This window comes from Chaetodon auriga, chromosome 12 (genome assembly GCF_051107435.1).
Source record: "Chaetodon auriga isolate fChaAug3 chromosome 12, fChaAug3.hap1, whole genome shotgun sequence".
NCBI classification, from domain to species: Eukaryota; Metazoa; Chordata; class Actinopteri; order Chaetodontiformes; family Chaetodontidae; genus Chaetodon; species Chaetodon auriga.
Genome location: NC_135085.1, coordinates 2,322,278 through 2,342,330, shown reverse-complemented (window position 1 = coordinate 2,342,330; position 20,053 = coordinate 2,322,278). Strand labels below are relative to the sequence as shown.

At 39.0% G+C, this 20,053-nt stretch overlaps 1 protein-coding gene across 1 annotated transcript; it reads right to left on the bottom strand.

Moving 5' to 3' along the window:
- Positions 1-2,260: 2,260 nt before the first annotated feature.
- gad3 (glutamate decarboxylase 3) lies at positions 2,261-18,876 on the bottom strand. The gene is made up of 16 exons (XM_076745175.1): positions 18,819-18,876; positions 13,786-13,899; positions 13,064-13,170; positions 12,219-12,354; positions 10,107-10,197; positions 9,408-9,520; positions 8,825-8,940; positions 7,311-7,390; positions 6,988-7,042; positions 6,636-6,752; positions 6,100-6,164; positions 5,532-5,610; positions 4,160-4,309; positions 3,242-3,349; positions 2,545-2,634; positions 2,261-2,434 (listed from the first exon to the last, which is right to left on the bottom strand). Exons 1-16 carry the CDS (start codon positions 18,838-18,840, stop codon positions 2,261-2,263), a joined length of 1,617 nt encoding a protein of 538 aa, XP_076601290.1. The 5' UTR covers positions 18,841-18,876.
- Between the last annotated feature and the right edge of the window lie 1,177 nt (positions 18,877-20,053).

The window sequence follows — 20,053 nt, the reverse complement described above, 5'->3', positions numbered from 1 at the left end:
CAGCCAAGTGATCAAAACAAAATGTTGTCGTTGTACCTTTCTGCAAATGCAAATTTGCACATTACATATGTATCATATCAATGTTTTTACAAAAAGGTTCAAAGTGATGTAACTCAGATTACAGGTACCAGGTCTATGAGCTGAGTTTTTCTCATCCGGAGGGGGATGTGATGGCTTGGCAGTGAGGAGAAACAACTGCCAAGCAGCAGACCACTGTTTGTGCTATGCTAATGGAAACAAAACCACATATTTTAAGCCAAAACATATTTTTTCCAAACCCTAACCAAGTGGTTTATTGTGCCTAGACCTAGGACAACCTTAACCACGGCACTGTAACAGTTTGAAATTTAAAAACTGAAGCTTGAAAGTTGAAATGTAAAGTTTCACCAAGGCATAGTCTGTAGAAACAAAATTTATTCTGGTGGCTGGGTTGCATCATCAGGCCAGAATTTCAATTTGGTGTGACCGAACAAACAATAACAAAACTATTCCTGATTTTGAATGCATCTGCTTTGGGACAACAGTGCTTAAAATACCTTGGCAAAATTAGACACATTTTCATTTCCAAATACACTTGTGAAGATGCAAAACCAAAGCTAGAAAAGGGTGTGGTTTTTATAAGACTTTATTGACTGTGTCCAAATATCAGATTTTGAAGGAAATTCTGAGTTGTGCACATAATTATACCTTTTTTTTTTTTCCCCACCTGAACCCCAGCCACTTCAAACCAGTAAGAACGGCACAGGAATGCACACAGACATTTCTGAAATAACCAAACCTGTTCAAACCCCATCAGTTACAGTAAGAAGCTGATTGAGAAAACACATTTTCAGAAATTTTTAATGGCACCATCCCTCTTTGTCTACAGAAAAGGACAGCAGCCAGCAGGGAGCCCTTAACGGATACTATGGCAAACCTGGAAAATCAAGAGGTGAAAATCACAGCTTTATTTTCGCTTGTGTGAGGATGTGTGATGGTAATATGGTGCAGAACTGAAGCTTTCAGCCAAAAAACTAGAGTAAAATCAACACAATTTTTAGATTTTGCTGCAGAACAAACATCCGCACAGATCAAATGCTCTGATAGATATCAAATTGTTGATAGATTTCAAATACTTCTTCTTTTTCCTACCTATTAAGGCAACCAAATTTCACTGCAGGACATATTTGTTTTAACTTTACAAGAAACTTGCCATATGTGTCCACTTTGCTGTTCGGTCTGATGGTCATTATCTTTTGAGTCATACACTTTGCACCAGAAAGCACAACCCTGAACAATGAACTAGTCATTGCATTCTTTTAAAAGTAGTAGGCATATATTGCTTTATCTGGTAGTTATTCTTGTTGTTATTTTGTTATCAGGCGGCATTGTACACTTTCATAACCTTGCGTAATGTCTTAATGATTTAACAGATGAAAGCAGTATTTCTTTGCCTTAAAACATTTTGTTGCTGCTTCCAGGTAGAAATGGAAGGAACCCAAGGCACTGAACACTGACTGCACTCTACAAGACAGCACCTGGTTTTAAAGAATCAATTTAATATTAAAATGAATTTAAAATTAAAATGTAATCCTATATTTCAATAAATGTCTGTATATACATTAGCAATATTAGGTGTTTTTTGTTTTGTTTTTTTTTACATTATTAAACATGATTTAAGATATTGAAACCAAATTGTGGGTTTTAATCTTAATAGAATTACACCTACAGGTATAGAGCATATAGCTTATGTCACAATTATTGTTTGTACTCTTTGAAATGTAAATGCTTACTAAAGAGTTAATGGAAGCAAGAAGTACATACAGTGCATTTTAGCATAGCAATATTACATAGTAATGACTTCTGATGGTTTCAGAAATCAGTTCCCAAGGTGATCTAATATGGTCTACAGTATGTAAAGGGACACTAAGACATACAATTAAAGGTATTTCCAGATATATTCACTTGACTGAGATGCCCTGAGAACCTTAAAATAACAAGTTCACACAGCAGATGGGTCCGTAGATTGGAGGGGAAAGGCCAATTACCAAAGCCTCTTTTGAAAAACCTGTTCAATGTTTGAAATAATGTTTATCAAAAGTTCTACTGTTAAACAGAGGCTGTGAAGCATAGCTGGAAGCAATTGTCAAAAACCTGTGTACCCAGGCTGGATACAATGTAGGCTATTGGCATTGGCAGTAAAACAAAGGTCTCAGTCAGATGCACTCATTTCCTTCAAACTGACATGAACTGAGGTGAAACCAAACGATCATATCAGAGGTCACAGGTCACGGCCCAGCAAGACGATCTCATCCAGCAGGAAGTTTATGTCTTCTTGCTGCGTGGCAGGATTTGACAACACACACCTGAAGAAGTTGACTTTGGCCCCCAAAGGCTGATAGCCAATCAGAACAGATCCCTTCTCCATCATCCTGCCTTTGATCCGAGGAGCCACCTGTAGAGACGTGAGGAGAATATCACCATCAAACATAATTACTTTGAAGCAATGGTGCTAGGCCATTACTGAATGAGTCCAGAGGAACCTTTTAGATGCCGTCTGCTGACCTGATGAAGTCTTGTGTCTCTGTCAGGTCCAAGTGGCAGGCTTCTCAGACTGGGGGGTGTGTACCAGAAACACACATTACAGTGCTCTGGCTGTGTGAGAGGTGGATGACACATATGCCCATTAAGAATTTACTGTTTCCTTGTCTATCAAAATCACCAAAGAGGTGGATAAAAAAAAAAAAAAAGAAGGAATTACAATCTTAACTTGAAACTAAACTTGAACTAGGACCAAGCATGTACAACAATAGTCCCGTACATGGTTAGTGCAAGAAGTTAAAATCATCGTTTCAGGGATAAATGTATCTATCTTGGTAGACATCTGTGGTGTAAAACCAGGCTGAACTGGGTTGAAAAATTAAGGCTTTTTAGATGTCTCGGAGACATGGACATGCAATGATAATTATATTCAACAAAGTGGATTTTTCCTGGTTATAAATTAGATGTCTGGATGTATTTTAATGTTTCAATAACCACTGCCACTTCAACAACTATTTCAATGTTATATAGCCTATCTTTGTTAGATGATTTAATCTAGTCTGTATCTGTCAAATTCACATGCTTCTTGGAGACACCTTAAGACAATAATGGAGCAATGTCAAGATGGAGATTTTTTCTTTTATCAAAAAACATTTCAAACATGGAACACAGTGTGATCAAAAAATAGATATATCATTTCCCCCATGAAAACTGGCCTTACTTTGTTTTTGAAGACCAGCTCAAATTCTGTCCTTCTCTGCAGCTGATCATACAGATACTCAGCATTCTCTAAGCATTTGTTGACCTGAGCTCCAAAACCCTCTGAGCCCTGACAGAGGGAGCAACAGACACGAAGACAGAGAGAGAGAGACAGCAAGTTAAAAAGACATAGAGACATCATGCAGTCTTACAAAGGGGGAAGATGGAGACAAATAAGTGAACAGTGAAGAAACTGTAAAGCCAAACAGCAGCCAAAAATATAAAATGCAATGTCACCTAGTAGACCACACCATCTAATTTAAAAACTTTGTCATTTGTACTAGTTCTTACATTTTTTTTGTAAGTCATCCAGTAAAAAGATATAAGATGCTGTTTAAATTCTTTTCTGTGACATTATATGGAGTTTTGGTGGCAATACTCTCACAGTGTATTCTGGGTGCTCACTATTCAGTCCGTCTATGAGTGAACTCCTGCTGGTTCAGGAGATGTTACGATGGAATGTGGTGACATACTCATTTTAAAGGAAATACAAAGAGCTGATTTATTTTGTATTCACTGCAACCATCCTCAACTGAAAATGATTTTTCATTCCTTCTTTGAGCAACGTATTCAGCCTGCTTCAGCCTTTTCCAGATTACATGGAACTGGACTAGGATGTTATCCAAAACAAATTGATTACATCCTGATGTCCTTGTGCATGAGTTCCTATCTTGTATTATATACAGTTTCATGTTACCTGAGCCCTAAGCCACCATCTCTCGCAGTAAATGAGTTGGATGTGAATAAATGTATATTTATAGAAAGGTTCCTGCTTTGAAGATTACATTCAGTCTCAGATACAGAATGCACTGTGTCAGAATAAGAGGGAAGAATATTAACCTTCTCACACTGGGGTTACAACGATAGTGTGCATGCTTACCTTTGCCTTCCACATGAGCCAAAGTTTAAAGGCATCCACGTGTCGGCCACACTGAATGCTCTTATCCCCAGTATCATAGCTCACATCGTAGGACTTGTCTGTCTGGAAAAGGTACTCAGCACCCAACTCATTACATTCCTTTAACAGACCCTGCAGAAGAGAGGGCCATGGAACATTCATAGAAAATACTGCTAGAGATTATCCATGGAGAATATATATAGAGAGAGAGACACACACACACACACACACACACACACACACACACACACACTGTATGTATGTATATATAAAGATGAAATATTGTGGTAAAACCTTAAATGTTAACCTTGGTTTAGACATCCAAATCACTGGTTTTTAACTGCTTATAGACTGTTAAAAAGCACTTAGAGATATCAGTGGACTTACTGAAGACCATGTGACAAAGTTATTTAAAAAAGAAAAAGAATAGTTCTTTATATTGTCTTTTGCTCTCCTATAGCTTCCTCACAGATGTAAGACAGGTTCAGGATGGCATTCTAGAACATACAGACTGAACCATAAAATTATACAACCTTTGAGGTTTGTTCAAACCTTTAAAGCTTGGGAAAGCTTGTGATATGCTTTGGGGTGTACAGTATTCTTGTAATGTAATGCAAATGTAATGCCACTAGAATTATGTTTTAATCATACATATACATATTGGTTTTAGGTTCTGCTTAAATTTGACTCTGTTGCAACTTAAAGCACTTTAAGTTAAAAGATGGTTCTTCTGGAGCTTTCATGTTCACCTATTTATTCAGGCTAAGGAAAGATGGTGGCCATGGCTAAATATTAAAAACCTGAATGATGACTTAAAGCATGAGACAGAACATTTGATTTTACCAAATCCTAAAAGTAGTTGGTGTCAAAGTCCTGAACTTTATGTGCCAGTTTATATGTTCAGTTTATGAATGTCACAGTTCTTGGATTGCACAAAATTCATAGTGAATTTGTGAATTTTACATAAACCTTCTGGGGAACACAATTAACAGTCAACAGCCACACAAAGACCATGACTGAACTAGATTTTGTGGTATTCCATCCAAGAGTTGTTGAAACATTTTACTCTGAACAAATGTCAACCTCATGGTGGCACAAAAGGGAAAGTCAGAGGATCACCAACATCATTAGGATTCATGCTGTGGACTCCTGAATGTCAATGCAAAGTTTTCTAGCAATTGATCTGATCACTGCTGAAAAATTTCAAGTGGTGGACTAACCGAGAGACAGACTCATATTGCCATCCCTGAAGCTAACTAGCATGCTAGCATGGTTAAAACATTCAATGAATAGCCTCCAGACGTGGTCATGTATTTTGTAATGCACATTTGAATTGAAGAGGATTGTTTCTTACTCTCTTCTTGACCAGTATGGCAGAGCACTGCAGAGGGACGCCCATCATCTTATGAGGATTCCATGTTACAGACCAGGCTCTGGAAAGCAACCATTGCCAATTTAACAATTCCATTCTGACTGATGACACTGGCAACCTTAGACCTGCTGCTAACCAAACAAAAACAGCATCTGGCCAGGGCCTTAAACAAGAGAGCTTTTTCTTTGTCTCTCATATGATTAAAGATATACAATATAGTGTGTGTGTGTGTGTGTGTGTGTGTGTGTACATAGATAGATAGATAGATAGATAGATAGATAGATTACGCAATTAATTTGTGTAGAGGAAAAACAATCAAGCAGGTGTTTAAAGACAGGAAAACTGGTATGTTATTTATCACAGGAATTTCTCTACACTTGCACCAATAGATTGATTCAGTGTTTGCTAGCAGTATCAAAATGGCAACATAGGCTGAATTCACAGAGAGTTGTAGGTTCAGGAGTCTTTGTTGTAGAGTGTAGGGGTGAGACATCCACAGAGGAAACAGACATGTTGTGTGAGGGGTCGGGTTGTATGTTGATGCAGTTACCGTTCTATGCCCTGTAGTTTCATCCTATGTCTGTCTGACATGAGCAGGCCTCCACCCCACGCTGCCTGAGTGCTCACAAAACAGATTCATTTAAGTGCTACATTCTGGCCGCACAATAATCTGTGTGTGTGTGTGTGTGTGTGTGTGTGTGTGAGACCAGGTATTTATCAAGTTGTGGAAGCTATTTTTTTTGGTCATTCATACATACATACATACAACTGGGCAAGGGTCCAGTTGTCCTGCTGTCAGGGAGTCATGTATAACTTCACACAGGGCCACTAACAGTCAGTCTGTAATCAGTCTGGTTTTCTGTCCCCTCCAGGAAAACTTTGATCTTCTTCAATGTAAGAGCTAGCATCCTCAGCATCAATAGTGTACCTTAATTCTAATAATTTAGTCTTTGAAACTTGAAATTGTTTTTTATTCTTTAAAAAGCAATATGTATATAAATTCATTTGGCCTCAGTGTATTGCCCTCTAATTTATATTGACTATTGCATTAAGAGGAAGAGAGAGAGAGAGCATGAGGAACCTTACATCAACATGCATCCACAGTGTGTGGCGATGGCAGATGTCCGCAATGGCATTGAGAGGATCGAAGGCTCCGTACACTGTGGTGCCTGCTGTCACATTCACATAGAATGGAACCAAACCCTGAGAGAGAGAACTGAAGTTGGCCTTATCTTATGTGTGCACTGTATTGTACATTCCAGCTGTCTGCCCACAATCAACTGTGACTATATCATACATAGAGGCAGGCAAACCAGAAGTTTAAAATGTGTCTTAATGTTATGAGATTGAGGACATTTTGAACACAATTAATAATTTCTCATAACAACTACACGTAATGGAAGAGTTTTTGTAACATTGTTTTGACTTTCCTTCATACCTTTTCCTCCGCTGTAACAATGGAAGACTCAAGTTCAGCAGGAATCATTTTCCCTCTTGAAGAACCAAAAATATAGACGAAGGGTCAATGAACAGTAACTGACATGTCGACTTGACATACCCCTGACACCAGCCTACTGTATGTAATTCTTTGTAAGGAAGAATTACCTGTTTTTACTAGCCCACATGCATGGAAATCTTTCCCCAAAACATATACACAGACACATATAAAGCTGCAACAGGTGAGCAAACATTTCTTTTGTCATGCATCATATTGACTATCAACCAACAAATGTTTATTTAGTGACTTAGTACCTTACCCACCTTTCATCACATTTCACTATGACCACATTCTCACTGCCCATCCCCAGCACGGCTGCAGATTTCTTCACTGAATAGTGACTCTGAGTGGGTGAAAAGACAGCCATTCATCTTCATTTGTCTCACTTCAATGACACTGCAAACAGGTACACGTTTCATTCAGCTGACAGAAGTGGCTGCATTGTTTGGTTCTAAGAAAAAGTTCCCAGGTGCACATGTCCCATGAAACTGAATGCAGACAGCATCAGTGTATAATCACAAGTTAGGATGGGATAATACTTTGAAGAAAACAATAAGTGGACCTTGATTGAGGACTGTGTTGTTGAACTACTATGTCCTAACACAAGAATGATCTTTGATGTTTGATTCATAAGCCAAAAGTCCTTGAAATGCTGCGGATGAAGCCATTACATAAGACAAACTGGAAGTAAAATTTTTTGTATCGTGACAACACTGCTGTAAGTAACAAGTATATATCTGATAGAATAACTATTGGGATCAGGGAAAGCCTGAAGAAATTCACAATAATAACATGAGCAATTAAGAAATTGATAGAAAGTTTACTTGTGAATCTGTAAACCATTAAGTGTAAGAGTTTGTAAAAAATCAATCCAACACAGTCTGCCTCTATTCCCTCCATGGTTTGGGCATACGTATTGAAATGCCTGACATCCGACAAGATAAACAATCTGTGGAATTGCATGTGTCACCATTTTCTTTTTCTTTTTTCTTTTTAATTTTTTTCGGTAGAACTGAAGTTTGGATGTGCTGATGTGTTCCCTTTGGTCATAGATGAGCAATGACCATGACATGGACACCTGTCATTAGGAATGTCAAGGATTAGGAGTCAGATCAGACTAATCTCTCAAAAAAAAAAAAAAAAAAATCTCTTATGACAAAATCTTGAGGGACACAAAATGTGTGATCACTGGAAAGAATGTGCTAATGTTTTCTAACCAAAGCTCTAAGGTCTTCAGAGACTGATCTGTATGTGTTTACAGAAGTGATACCTTGGAAAAGGGCCTTTTATCTGAAATAATAACTCGGTGTGCTTGGTGCTACTCGCTCTCTGAAGGTTGAACTCAATGAGATATTTTTTCTAAACTCTTTCCTGTAACCATTCATGTAAAAGCTTCATGTGGATCAGATGCGTCTGAGTCTGAGAAACAGATCATAGATTTATACTGATTTTTTTCGAGTGAAGGGGCATGATAGCTGCTGAAGTGTAGGAGATTTTTATCCAATGGTTTAAGTTATTGCTTTACTATTATTATTTAGTGCTGTTTACTGTTGTTTTATCATTTGAAGTTACATGATAAGAGCTTAATTTTCCCCCAAAATTTCTCTTTTTTAAGATGAGGGAAGCGAGTGGACTTACGTATCCTTCTTGCTTACCTTTGGTTGAAACCAGCTCAAGAAATAGTATCTAAGTGACATCTACAGGTCAAATAATGGCAAAATCAGAATAATCCTTAAGTGCCCCAGAGTGTAATGGTTAGTGTGCAAGGTTTGGTTACATGTTCTGAAGTGAAGAGGGCCAGCTGAGGCAGAGCTCCCATCCCTCTGGTCTTCACCTCGGGGTAGAAGTGGTATCTGGCCAACAAGATGCTGTACAGGTTGGATATTGTGCCTCCTTCAGAAAACAGAGTTTATAGACAAATAGCAACCACACTCAGCAACACACACAACCACACATTTGTTTCTTGTTACCTCAGTTACATACTCTAAAGTATATCCTTAAACTATAAACCGTATACTATAAATTGTATGCTGATACTGTACAATTTTAGAACTTCGTAGTTCAGTGTGTGGGAGATTGACAGGGTGTTAGGGCGAAAAGGGGAAGAAAACACCTTGGATGCAGCAAACTATTGCCATGTTTCTGTAGCTTAGCTTGCTACATTTCTCTGGAGGGTTAGTTTCAGTGGAGTGAAGTGGAGTCTAATGTGGAGTAAATGTTAGCTTAGCTCACTACACTTTCCAAGTAACTTGTGCAACATTTTGTGTCAGCACATGTTCAGTGTTACTTTTAACATCTGTCATCAAAACAACAGTTGATCCATCCACTAATTTCTGCTGTACTTTCCCTGCATGTATTACCTGGACAGAAGATTCCATCTCCTTCATCATCAGACCATCCCACAATGCTTTGCATCTTCCTCAGCAGAACTTCCTCCATGAGGATGAAAACAGGAGACACTTCATATGTAAACCTGATGAAATATGGTATCATATTATTTTACATTGCAATGACAAAGACTACATGTTATAAGACTTCTTAGGGGCTTTTTCAACTGCAGAGATAAAATAAAGCAGTTCTCTCAACAGTCAACCATTAACACAATTACCATGATTACTATATGTAAAGTCAACACAAGACTATTGCAAATACATTTTAAGTCTATGATAAGGGAGAGTGAGTGCACCACAGCTGAGGTGCTTTCAGTGGCAGGTATGAACTACACTACCACACTGACAGAGAACACAGAGCATGTGCAACAACAGGAAGAACATTAATGAACATTTCCCCTTTCCTCTGGAAGGTAAGGAGAGGGTAGAAATTTGAACTAAATAATGAAAAGTCATCACTTCAAGGGGGGCTGTGGACCAAGCAGAATGTACAGCACACAGTGCAGTACAATGAGGACTTCATTCCAACTTCTTCTTTGCCATCAACTCTGCCACAGTCAAATGGTCTGCAGTGCATAATGTCACTGTTCCTAACAGAACCGGTGTGTAAAGTGCAGTACCTGAGAAAAAGTGCTTTGTTACTTTGCACTACTGGTGAGGAGATCTTACATGTTAGTGTTAGCAGTAGAGGTCAGCCACTCGCCAGCTAGACCAATCACATCCAGTCCTGTAGACAGCTGGTTGAAGAAACGGGGATGACCTGGAAAAATAAAGGTCATTGGTAAACTTCATGCACACAACTATTTAAGAGAGATGGAGGGATAGTCAGTGCAGGGTTTGTTTGTTTGTTGTCTGTCCTGTCTGTCTGCTGACAATCAAGATCATTTATAAGACTGATTGGTCTCTGGGTGCCTATCGTATATACTGGACTATTTGCTGGCTCAGGCTCTTACTGCCCTCTGCACCTATTTCACACAAATGTGAGAGTTTGACAACATGTTTGGATTCACTTTTAATCTGATTAACTGTGTGAAATGGAAGACCAATCTGCAAAGACACGGCAAGAGGATTTCTAGTACTGCTGTATTAAAATGCATCAACATGACAGTCAGAAAACATCCTAACTTTTTCTAAAGTTTCCATATTCTTTGGCTTTACACGAACGTGATGAAATGACATGGTAATGTTTTTAAAAGTTGTCATTTTGTGGGGTTGGCTGTAGCGAGTCCATATAGTGGCTCTGGCTCTGTCCTGGACTGCCTTCTCAACACCACTGAGGAGGTGGGTGAGAGGAGGATGCTAGCCAAGCTGTCATCAATCATTGACAACCCCTCTCACCCCCTGCATGAGATGGTGAGGGGCTTAAGAAACACCTTCAGCAACAGACTGCTGCATCCACTCTGTAAATGGTAAATGTATTTAATTGTACTGTATCTATAACGTGTTTTTCTAGCCTGACAACCACTCAAAGCACTTTTACAACATGTCTGCATTCACCCATTCACACATACATTCATATGGCGGCTAAGCTTGTAAGCGGCGTTATCTGTTCACACACACACCAATGGCACAGCAATTTGAGGTTCAGTATCTTGCCTAAGGATACTTCTACATATAGACTGCTGCGGCCAGATCGAACCACCGACCATCTTATAAGTGAATGACCACTCCACCTCCTGAGCCACAGCTTTGTAAGAAGGAACACTACCACAGGTCCTTCATTCAAACAGCTGTCAGACTGTTGAACTCCAACATCAGTGTAGCACTGTGTTGATGTTGCTTCACATCACAACATATTTTCTACCATGCAATTGTACAAAAACACTGTATTTTTCTATCCATATCTTACTCATGTGCAATTAAAAATTTTCCATTGAGAAACTGAGCCATCCTTCTCAAGACAGTATTATTCTTATACTCTTTTGTACATAATGAACATAAATATAGGTGATTTTATTTTGGATGCCATTTTATTGTCAATAAATCTTATCTTAGTGAGATGTTTTACCTCCATGTAAAGTAATCAAATGCAATGCAAATGGAATAAATTTCTATGAAATTGTGCTGCACAGTTATTAATAATTGAATGTCCCTACAGCTGTTCCATTATGTGTGCACCCATGCACAATGCCATATTCTCCTCTATTCACACCATCATGCTTCAGTGAGTTATGTTGCCCTCCTGTTCCTGCTCTGCTTGCGTTCTGGGAATTTTGCAGTGTGTAATTATTGTCTCCTCTCTCTTACAGCAGCAGGTGTGTCATGCCAATTGAGTGTAATGTTTACTTCCAGTGTCTGTGGAGTACAGTAGATAACATTGAACCAGTGGCAAACTCTGTGTGAGAGGCAGAGGCAAAAACATAAATAAATAAAAAGGGCACCAGCATGCAGAGGTTGTGGTGCATTTATGGTGAAACAGTCTCAAACCATTTGTAGCATATAGGGTAGCCTGTATATCACTGCATTGCATTTTATCCACGGAAAACGCCCTTTAGAGGACACTTTATCATGTGTTATCTGGCATAAGAGCTTCCAAGTGGGCACTTTTGTTATACTGTTGCAACAGTCGGACAGAGGCTCCAATTCTTTTGTGCTGAACAGGCAAGGCTTACCTTTTTTTGTTGTTTTTGAATAGTAATCATGTTTTTTGTGTTAACAGATTTTTTGGAAATTTTATGTCTCCATTCTTATAAATCAAAGAATTCAGAGGGTTTCAGTGGTTCATTCACACGTATACACACACACACACACACACACACACACACACGCACACACACGCACCTGTACTGACACCATACTTAAGTGTGTCTCTACAGTCCACCAGTAACTGCTCCAGAGTTTCTGGTTGCTCCGGCAGGTTCAAACTGAAACCCTCCAGTCCATCCTTCAGCTGGTGAGGATGGTGGAAGTCCAGGACCTAAAACACAGGGAGCAGTATTTTTTTCAATATGTCATTTTCTGTGTCTCATATTTGATGATGTACATATTCATAAACATTCAACATAAACATTTATTTGAAATATATGTAATATTTCAAATAAAACCCTCTGCTGAATCTCTCATACATAACAGAGTATCCCAACCTGTGCCACAAACAGAGGAGTGCATGCACCACACATTTATGATGAGGCGGTGTGTTTTACAATGACAAACTAAAAAATAAAATAAATAATAACTACTGCTTTAATGATAAAATTACTTTAGTCATTAAAGTAATGTTTGCGACTACTGGGCAGTTCAGTTCAAAGCTTTGGATCCTCCGATCCAAACTCTTGGTGATTTGGGAAAAAAAACATCGTACTGGTAGAATATAAATACATAGGAGTATCAGGTGTGCTATATCTTGGTCTTTTCACTTTTGTCTTTTAATCTTTCACTCTCATTTCCTTCCTTTATACTGATCATCCTTCTTTATTGCCTTCTCTTTTCTGTCAGCACTGCTCCTCAAAACCAAAATAGCTACTTCTGAAAGTATGTCATCTCCTAATGAAATGTCCATTTACGTCTATTCTTTATCATCTATTGACTTATTATTTCCTGTCTAGCATTATTTTACATGATTGTACATGATTCAAATACATTAGTCCCACAGTATGTTTTTAGTGTTGATGGAAACAGTTAAGTACCTTGGAGCTCCTCTGACTTGACTTGCAGATATAACTCAACAGAATGTTAACCAGCTCCTGCAGAAACCCTCTGGTCATCTCCTCACCACCTGATGCTGGGAGCAAGTCTGCATACACATACACACACACACACACACACACACACACACACACACACACACACACACACACACACACAGCCATTCACATTCAGAGCTCATTCTCTTCAGCTAAGGTTAGAAATAGTAATACCTTAAAAAGTACCAGGTAACAAGCACTTACTAAGCCCCATTTACTACCTGTTGCACGTCACCTGTTTACATACCATGTTGCACATGTTTTTTATGGTTTAATAGAAATCACTTGCACTACCTCCACCTACCTCATACTGTTTATACTATACTTCATGCCACTTGCACTATTTACATGTATTTATATATATATTTTTTGGATATTATGACTATTTGCACTTCTGGTTAGATGCTAAACTGCAATTCATTGTCTCTGTGTTGCACTCTGATGATGACAATAAAGTTGAATCTAATCAAATCTAATCTAAACCCCACTTTTAGTAGTTCTTTGGAAATTTTAACATGCTTAATATGATCATTTTACAACTTGATTCTGGTGGTTTAGATGACATTTGTACAGTCCTCCCACAACTAAAGACTATACTGTCCATCAGTGACAGAAGCCTCCGGTCCTGACTGCACCTCGAGACGATGGACGACCCGAGCTCTCACCTTTGCTGTAGATGCTGCTGAAGTCAGGAGGGGTCTGTCTGTTGTCTCTGACTGCTGCTGAGTCCTCCTCCTGCTGCCGCATGTCCCTCACAGCTGATTTATCAATGATTCTGTCTTGAAGTACAAAACATACATACAGTTTGTTAACTATCGAGCACTAATCTCTCAGCTAAGTCTGGAAACATTCATAGCTGATCTGAGTGAAAGGCTTCAGTACAGTTGCTCAATCTGTGAGCATTTTGCTGTAGATGGTGAGGTAAACCAACGTTACATACATCATCATCTGTTATCTTTACTTCAGTTTGAATGGGTGGAAGATTGCTGTTCTATGCCTGTCTGACTGACATCACAGTGTGTTACCAGCTCTCTATGACCTGTCTACACAGATACAATGGCTGTAGGTTCTCATCTTCTTCATATTCAACCCCAACAAGGGATAGGCTGGCCAGCAGACAGTAAAATAAATGAATAGCAGAGAAACTAATGGACACCCACCACTCCTCAGCTGTGCAAATAACAAGAATAATTATTGGAGAAAATCAGTTTTTGCTGTTTTCATGTGCCAAAAAAACTGCAAAGTCTTCAACATTTTGCTTACAATATAATTGCCAGGAGAAGCAGAGCCAATAAGTGTGGGATATATCCAGAGAGCTCTGCTGGAGGTTCTTTTCATGGAAGAATTTTGTTGGCTTTGAGTAATATGTCTGCATCAAAGGCAATGATCTTCCTCATTCAGAAGACAGTACAGTACAGTAGTCTTTCCCATCACTTTAGCTACCCAATAAAACACCAATCATGAAGCTCTTCTGTCCTGATGTTTTAGAATAAAATATAAATTGGATATCATACAGTAATATGAGAGTGATGATGGGTTATTTCGGATTGGCGTGAATCTTAAACCTAAAACTCACCTGTTACTGTTGACACAACTTCAGTGCAATGGTACACTTATTTTTAAGATTTATGCTTCTTGCCAATTTAAAACTAAGGCCTGGTACTTTTGCTTATGTTCATAAGTTTGTCTTCTTTCATAAAATAAAAAAGGGTTTTGTATGTTGTAAATACATGTTTATATTCCTGAATAGGCGACATCAAAAAGTGTCATTTTTGGTGAAGAAACGAATACTTCAGTAAAACCTTTGTATACCCAGTGACTTCCCTCTTGGTTTTTGGTCTTTGCATATCAGCTGTCTCAGTCTGCACTCACACTCAGTGGCACAGCTACTTCTGTACATGTCTTTAAGGTTTTACTTCATCAGCTTCATTGATTTTTGTAAATACATGCTGGTTATTGTCCATATCACCCAGGATAAAGCATTTGAACCATCATAGTTGGATATCAAATAATAATGACAATAATCAATGAATGTATGACAAAATTCAATAACTCGTACATTCCCAGTATTACTTTCCTAATCACATCAAGAAAAACTATAATAACCAATACAAAAACTTTCCTTGACAACCGAATAGACAAGAGAATAGCAGGGTCACTTTATTGTGCCCAAACCTTCATATAGTCCATATATATGGATATAATACTACACATGTTCATGTGGACAACACCCAAACCCTTGTGATGCAGGGAGCTTTACCTGCTGAAATCAACATTTAGAGTTTCCACCAAATCAAGTCCAAATTCTCTCCAGCCCTGACAGCCTGCTGGAAAGTCATTAAGATTTTTATTTCCACCCCAGCACTGTGTAAAGATACCCGTTTGGCATAACCCTGACTTCCAACTCCACCTCTCTTCACTATCACTATCACACACGTCCACCGTCTTTCCCACAGCAATCACCTTATAAACTTCAAACACCTTATACAGAAGCATTTCACTGGGAGACACCACAAATACTTGCTTCCAAAGCACAATGGGTACAACAGATAATTATTTTATTTCATCCATTTGAATTTCTCTTTCTGAGACTCCCTAACTCTCCACCATCTTGGAGTGTAGAATTCCTCCACCCCAAAGCTTGGTCTGTTAGGAGACGCTTCAGAAACCACCTTATCAAATAAATAACAGCTTATTTAAGTGTTGCCAAGAAAACAATTCTCTAAAACTGGAAATTAAAAAATCAAGAAACATTAACCACTGAACCAGTGTCCTTTCAGACACACATCTATAGAGAAACTCACTGCCTACAATAAGAACCACATCACAGTCTTTACAGAGAGACCGTCCACATTCTTGTCCAGGATGGGGCTGGACTAGTTCCTACATTCCCACACACACATCTCATTGTAATACACACATCATGTATTGTATGCACCCGCTCCACATTGTACTCATACCCACACACACAACTTCACACACACAACTACAAAAATACACTCACACACACACACATTCACACTCCTGCAGACTTTGTTTTTGTTTTGTTTGACTTTATCATTCGTTCTTTACATTATGATATTGCTGCTGCTCTCTTCCCTGTGTTTTTTTCTTTCTTTTCTACTAATTATTGACTCACTGAATGGCAATTACTTTGATCATCTTCATTGTTGGAGTTGTAATAATGATATTTTAACCATCAAACAATAGCAGTGGATTGTGGGGCTGGACTGGGTTAGCTAGGGGTGGGGTTTCTGCTGGGGTGGGTGGGTATCGGGGTTGGTGGGGCCTATCTCGCTCCCTCTGAAAGGGAAAAAAATGTTGCTCCTTAGCAGACAGACTCTGCTTGTTTTGTCAGTGAAGTGGAGTGTAATGCTTTCACCTTGACCACTGAGGCAGGACTTGGAGCAAGGAAGAGCCATAGCACAGCTCCCCATGTTCCCCTTCGCTGTTATATATATTAAAATCATGATTGGACATAAAAAGGAGCATCCTGGAAGTCTCAGTTGTTCACAAGGATGATGCAAGCGTCATCATTATTACATGGAAGGACGGAAGGAAGACCTTGTGAAAACACTGTTGTTAAACACAGTTGGTTTGTTTTTACTGATGTTTTACACAGCATCCCAACTTTTTGGAATCAGTTTTCTACAGTGTAAGGTTACCTCTTGAAATATCTTGTTTGATTAACAATACGAAAATCAAGATATTAGTAAAACAGAAAATCCTCACTTTGGGTCAATGGGACCAATCAGTTCTGGCATTTTCATTTTGTGGCTCTGCCGGCTGCAGTTAAAAATGACATGCTTTGTCAGAAATGTGGAAATTTGGAAGCCTCAGTATGTACAAATCTCAAACTGACAACACTTGATTTACACACAGCATTGGAAAACCATTTGAACTCTACCCATGTCTGCCCAACAAACAAACTTGCTGTCAACTGTGCCATCTCGCTCTCTCTCTCTCTCTCTATCTGTCTGTCTGTCTGTCTGTCTGTCTGTCTATCTATCCTCTTTTTCTCTCACACACTGTCTATCTTTTAAGGGTACATCAAGGGTATTAGTGGTCAGAAATTTCATTTCTGAAACATTTTGCATATTATTCAAATAGATGGTTGTGTAAGGTTTTAATGAACGACCATCAACGCTGCTCACTCTCGTACAGACTGAATTTTACATGATTCAACTTTAACTGTAACTCTCAAACTGAATTTCAACAAACATCTTTTGTCCAGGGAGTGTTCGATGCTTCGACATTTTCAGGTATGTTGTTGAGGGTGTGCTTTCAAACAGCAGAGCTGTTGTGCACTATATGGATACAGTTTTTCTCAGTCGCTTTGGTACATTTCTCAGATCAGAATTGAATTTCTCAAAACTACTTGTTCAATCTTCACATAATTGTGTCACTTGCACATCAAAAAAGCAGTTTCTCAAGTTCTAAATGCTTTGGTACATCCATACAAATGATTATGTACAATTCTCTGCTGTTTCCTACATTATCACTTGCTTAAGACATGTTGATCAAAATGTATTAAATGGGTCTTTGTTGAATAGTCTCACCCCCCACAACATTTAGGCATTAGTTCATCGCATAAGTCTTTCCATGCAAAATGGTTGAACAAGTTGTCATAATATGTCAAGAATATTTCTATACATTTCCATTAGACTTTTTTCTAAATCTGTCCTGAATTGGTATATTGCTCCCAGGTGAATCTTGACTTTCTCTAATGAAGGGGTGTGTAGCATTGCATAGAGCAACCAACGATCAACCAGTTTTCTGAAATAGCCTAAAGGTACATCTTATGAACCATCAGCTGCCAAGTATATATATAGCCGGAGCACAAGACAATGTTACAATGCCTGACAATGGAAGGACAAGGAATTGGACAGGGCCAACAGCTAGATCATCTCACTCAATTTTGTGTTTTGCATTACTTTTTTTTTCCACATAGAACTGCAAGACAACTTCACAGGGTTGACAGAGGGCCCCTTTTCATTCCTGAACAGGAGGAGGCTATTTGCACCATGGTTGTAGAAAACAATGCCATAAGACTAAAGGAGATAAAGAGTGCCATTATAGAGGACAACAACATCTTTGAAAACATCCAGTCAGCAGTCAGCATCTCAACCACTGACAGGGTGCTGAAAAGACACCAAATGAATATGAAGCAGCTGTACACTGTTCCATTTGAAAGAAACAGTGAAAGAGTGAAGGAACTGCGTTATCAGTATGTACAGGTGAAACATGTACGAGCATGCAGTAACTGTACCTGACAGGCAACAGTACGACCTCGTATAGTGATATACAGTAAAGTGTGACTTTCACACATTTGCTATGGCTGTAGAAAAAAAGTTGGAATATGTGCTGTATACATTTGATGTAACTGTATCTTGTCCAAAATGAAAATGCATGTAATTCATAAAACTCATTTTGTGTCTTCTGGATATAGCGTTAAATGGAACTGGAAGAAAGTGAACCACCCCACAACTTCATCCATATGAATGAGGCTGGCTTCAACCTTACTTACTGTTTTGCAAATGTCGAGGATGATTCGAGAAATGTACCAAAGTGACTGAGAAAAACTGTAATCTCAATGCTTCACTGCACCGGACAGCTGGATCGATCATTTTGAGTTCATTCAGCTTCAGACTTCACTCAGGTATTGTACAGAATGGCATCAATTTACTCAATGACTTACCTGGCAGTTGTAAGAAATCCATATCGATACAAATTAATGGCAGTTCTTCAAAGATGTTTTAGAGCAATTCAGTCCCCCAGAAAGATATTTCAATGAATCATCGTTTGCTGGAAATACTCTTTGTAGACAAACCTGTCAGCCTGGTAGCTGCTCAGAGGTCTGTGAAAGTAATTCAACCTGAGACACACAGACAGTGCAGTGTCAGGCTGCTGCATTTGAAGAGCTTCAGGTGAAGGGAGGTGTGGTCTGCAGCCAGCTGCTGTTTGACTGGAGAGCATGAAGCAAGGACACCTGTTTAATGCTTTAGTTACATAACATGACTCCACGTGGAACTACGAGGTTTGCTCCTATCACAGTGATAAAGGGCAGGTTCGTCTAACAACAAACAAACAAACAAACAAACAAACAAACAAAAACATTTTCTCACTTCCCTGTGGTGGTATCTAGCAATGCATGAAGTCTTGGTTTCATTTGACGAGGCTTTGAGGAATCCCTCTGTGAGATTTCTGCCTACACCCCAATAAAGTGCACATAAATGGCATTTTGGTGGTAGACTTCACAACACTGAAAATGTTCAGCTTTTAAAAGGTCAGTGATAATCTATTCTCTATCTTGTTTTACATGAAATTTCTATCCATGTTTTTATGTTCATTCTGTCCTATTTTTATGCAAAGAAATTGACACAGGTAATTTCTCTGTTGTAAAGCACTTTCTGCTTCATTTCTTCTGTGAAAGCTCCAGCACACCTGCACATCACGTAACCTGGCTTTTATTGACAATTTCAACCTGTTCTGGAATTGCTCTTCCTTTTATCGTCACAACAGACTTCATCCGAGTACACTGGGCAACTCGGTTTTAGCGGGTAACATTCACCACGCGGTTCAATCATGCCCACGTGATTGACTACCTGTACGTCACACACACACACACACACACACACCACACCCCACCCACAGAAGTACCACACAGCACCACCCACACCATCCCAACCATCATCTCCTACAGATCGCACAAAGCCGGGACTGGTTTTAGACCACGCACACACACTGTTATTACACCCATTCACTACGATGAGGGCATGTTCAGCACGAACATTAACGTGGCGGTGCTGAATGTGCGCTCTCTTTTAAACAAGACTTTTTTAATGAATGATGTGATTTTAGATTTTAAGTTAGACTGTCTTTTAACCGAGACATGGCTTGGCACTGACGCACCTGTTGTTCTACCGAGGCTTC

What these genes read in the sequence shown, in the direction of transcription:
- gad3 (XM_076745175.1), bottom strand. Translation starts at nt 18,840, where the DNA reads ATGGATTTCTTACAACTGCCAG. An exon ending in ATAGTGAAATGTGATGAAAG is followed by an intron (nt 7,043 to 7,310) that starts GTGGGTAAGGTA and finishes TGGTTCTTCAAG; the next exon opens with AGGGAAAATGATTCCTGCTG. An exon ending in GGCTCATGTGGAAGGCAAAG is followed by an intron (nt 3,350 to 4,159) that starts GTAAGCATGCAC and finishes TCCCTCTGTCAG; the next exon opens with GGCTCAGAGGGTTTTGGAGC.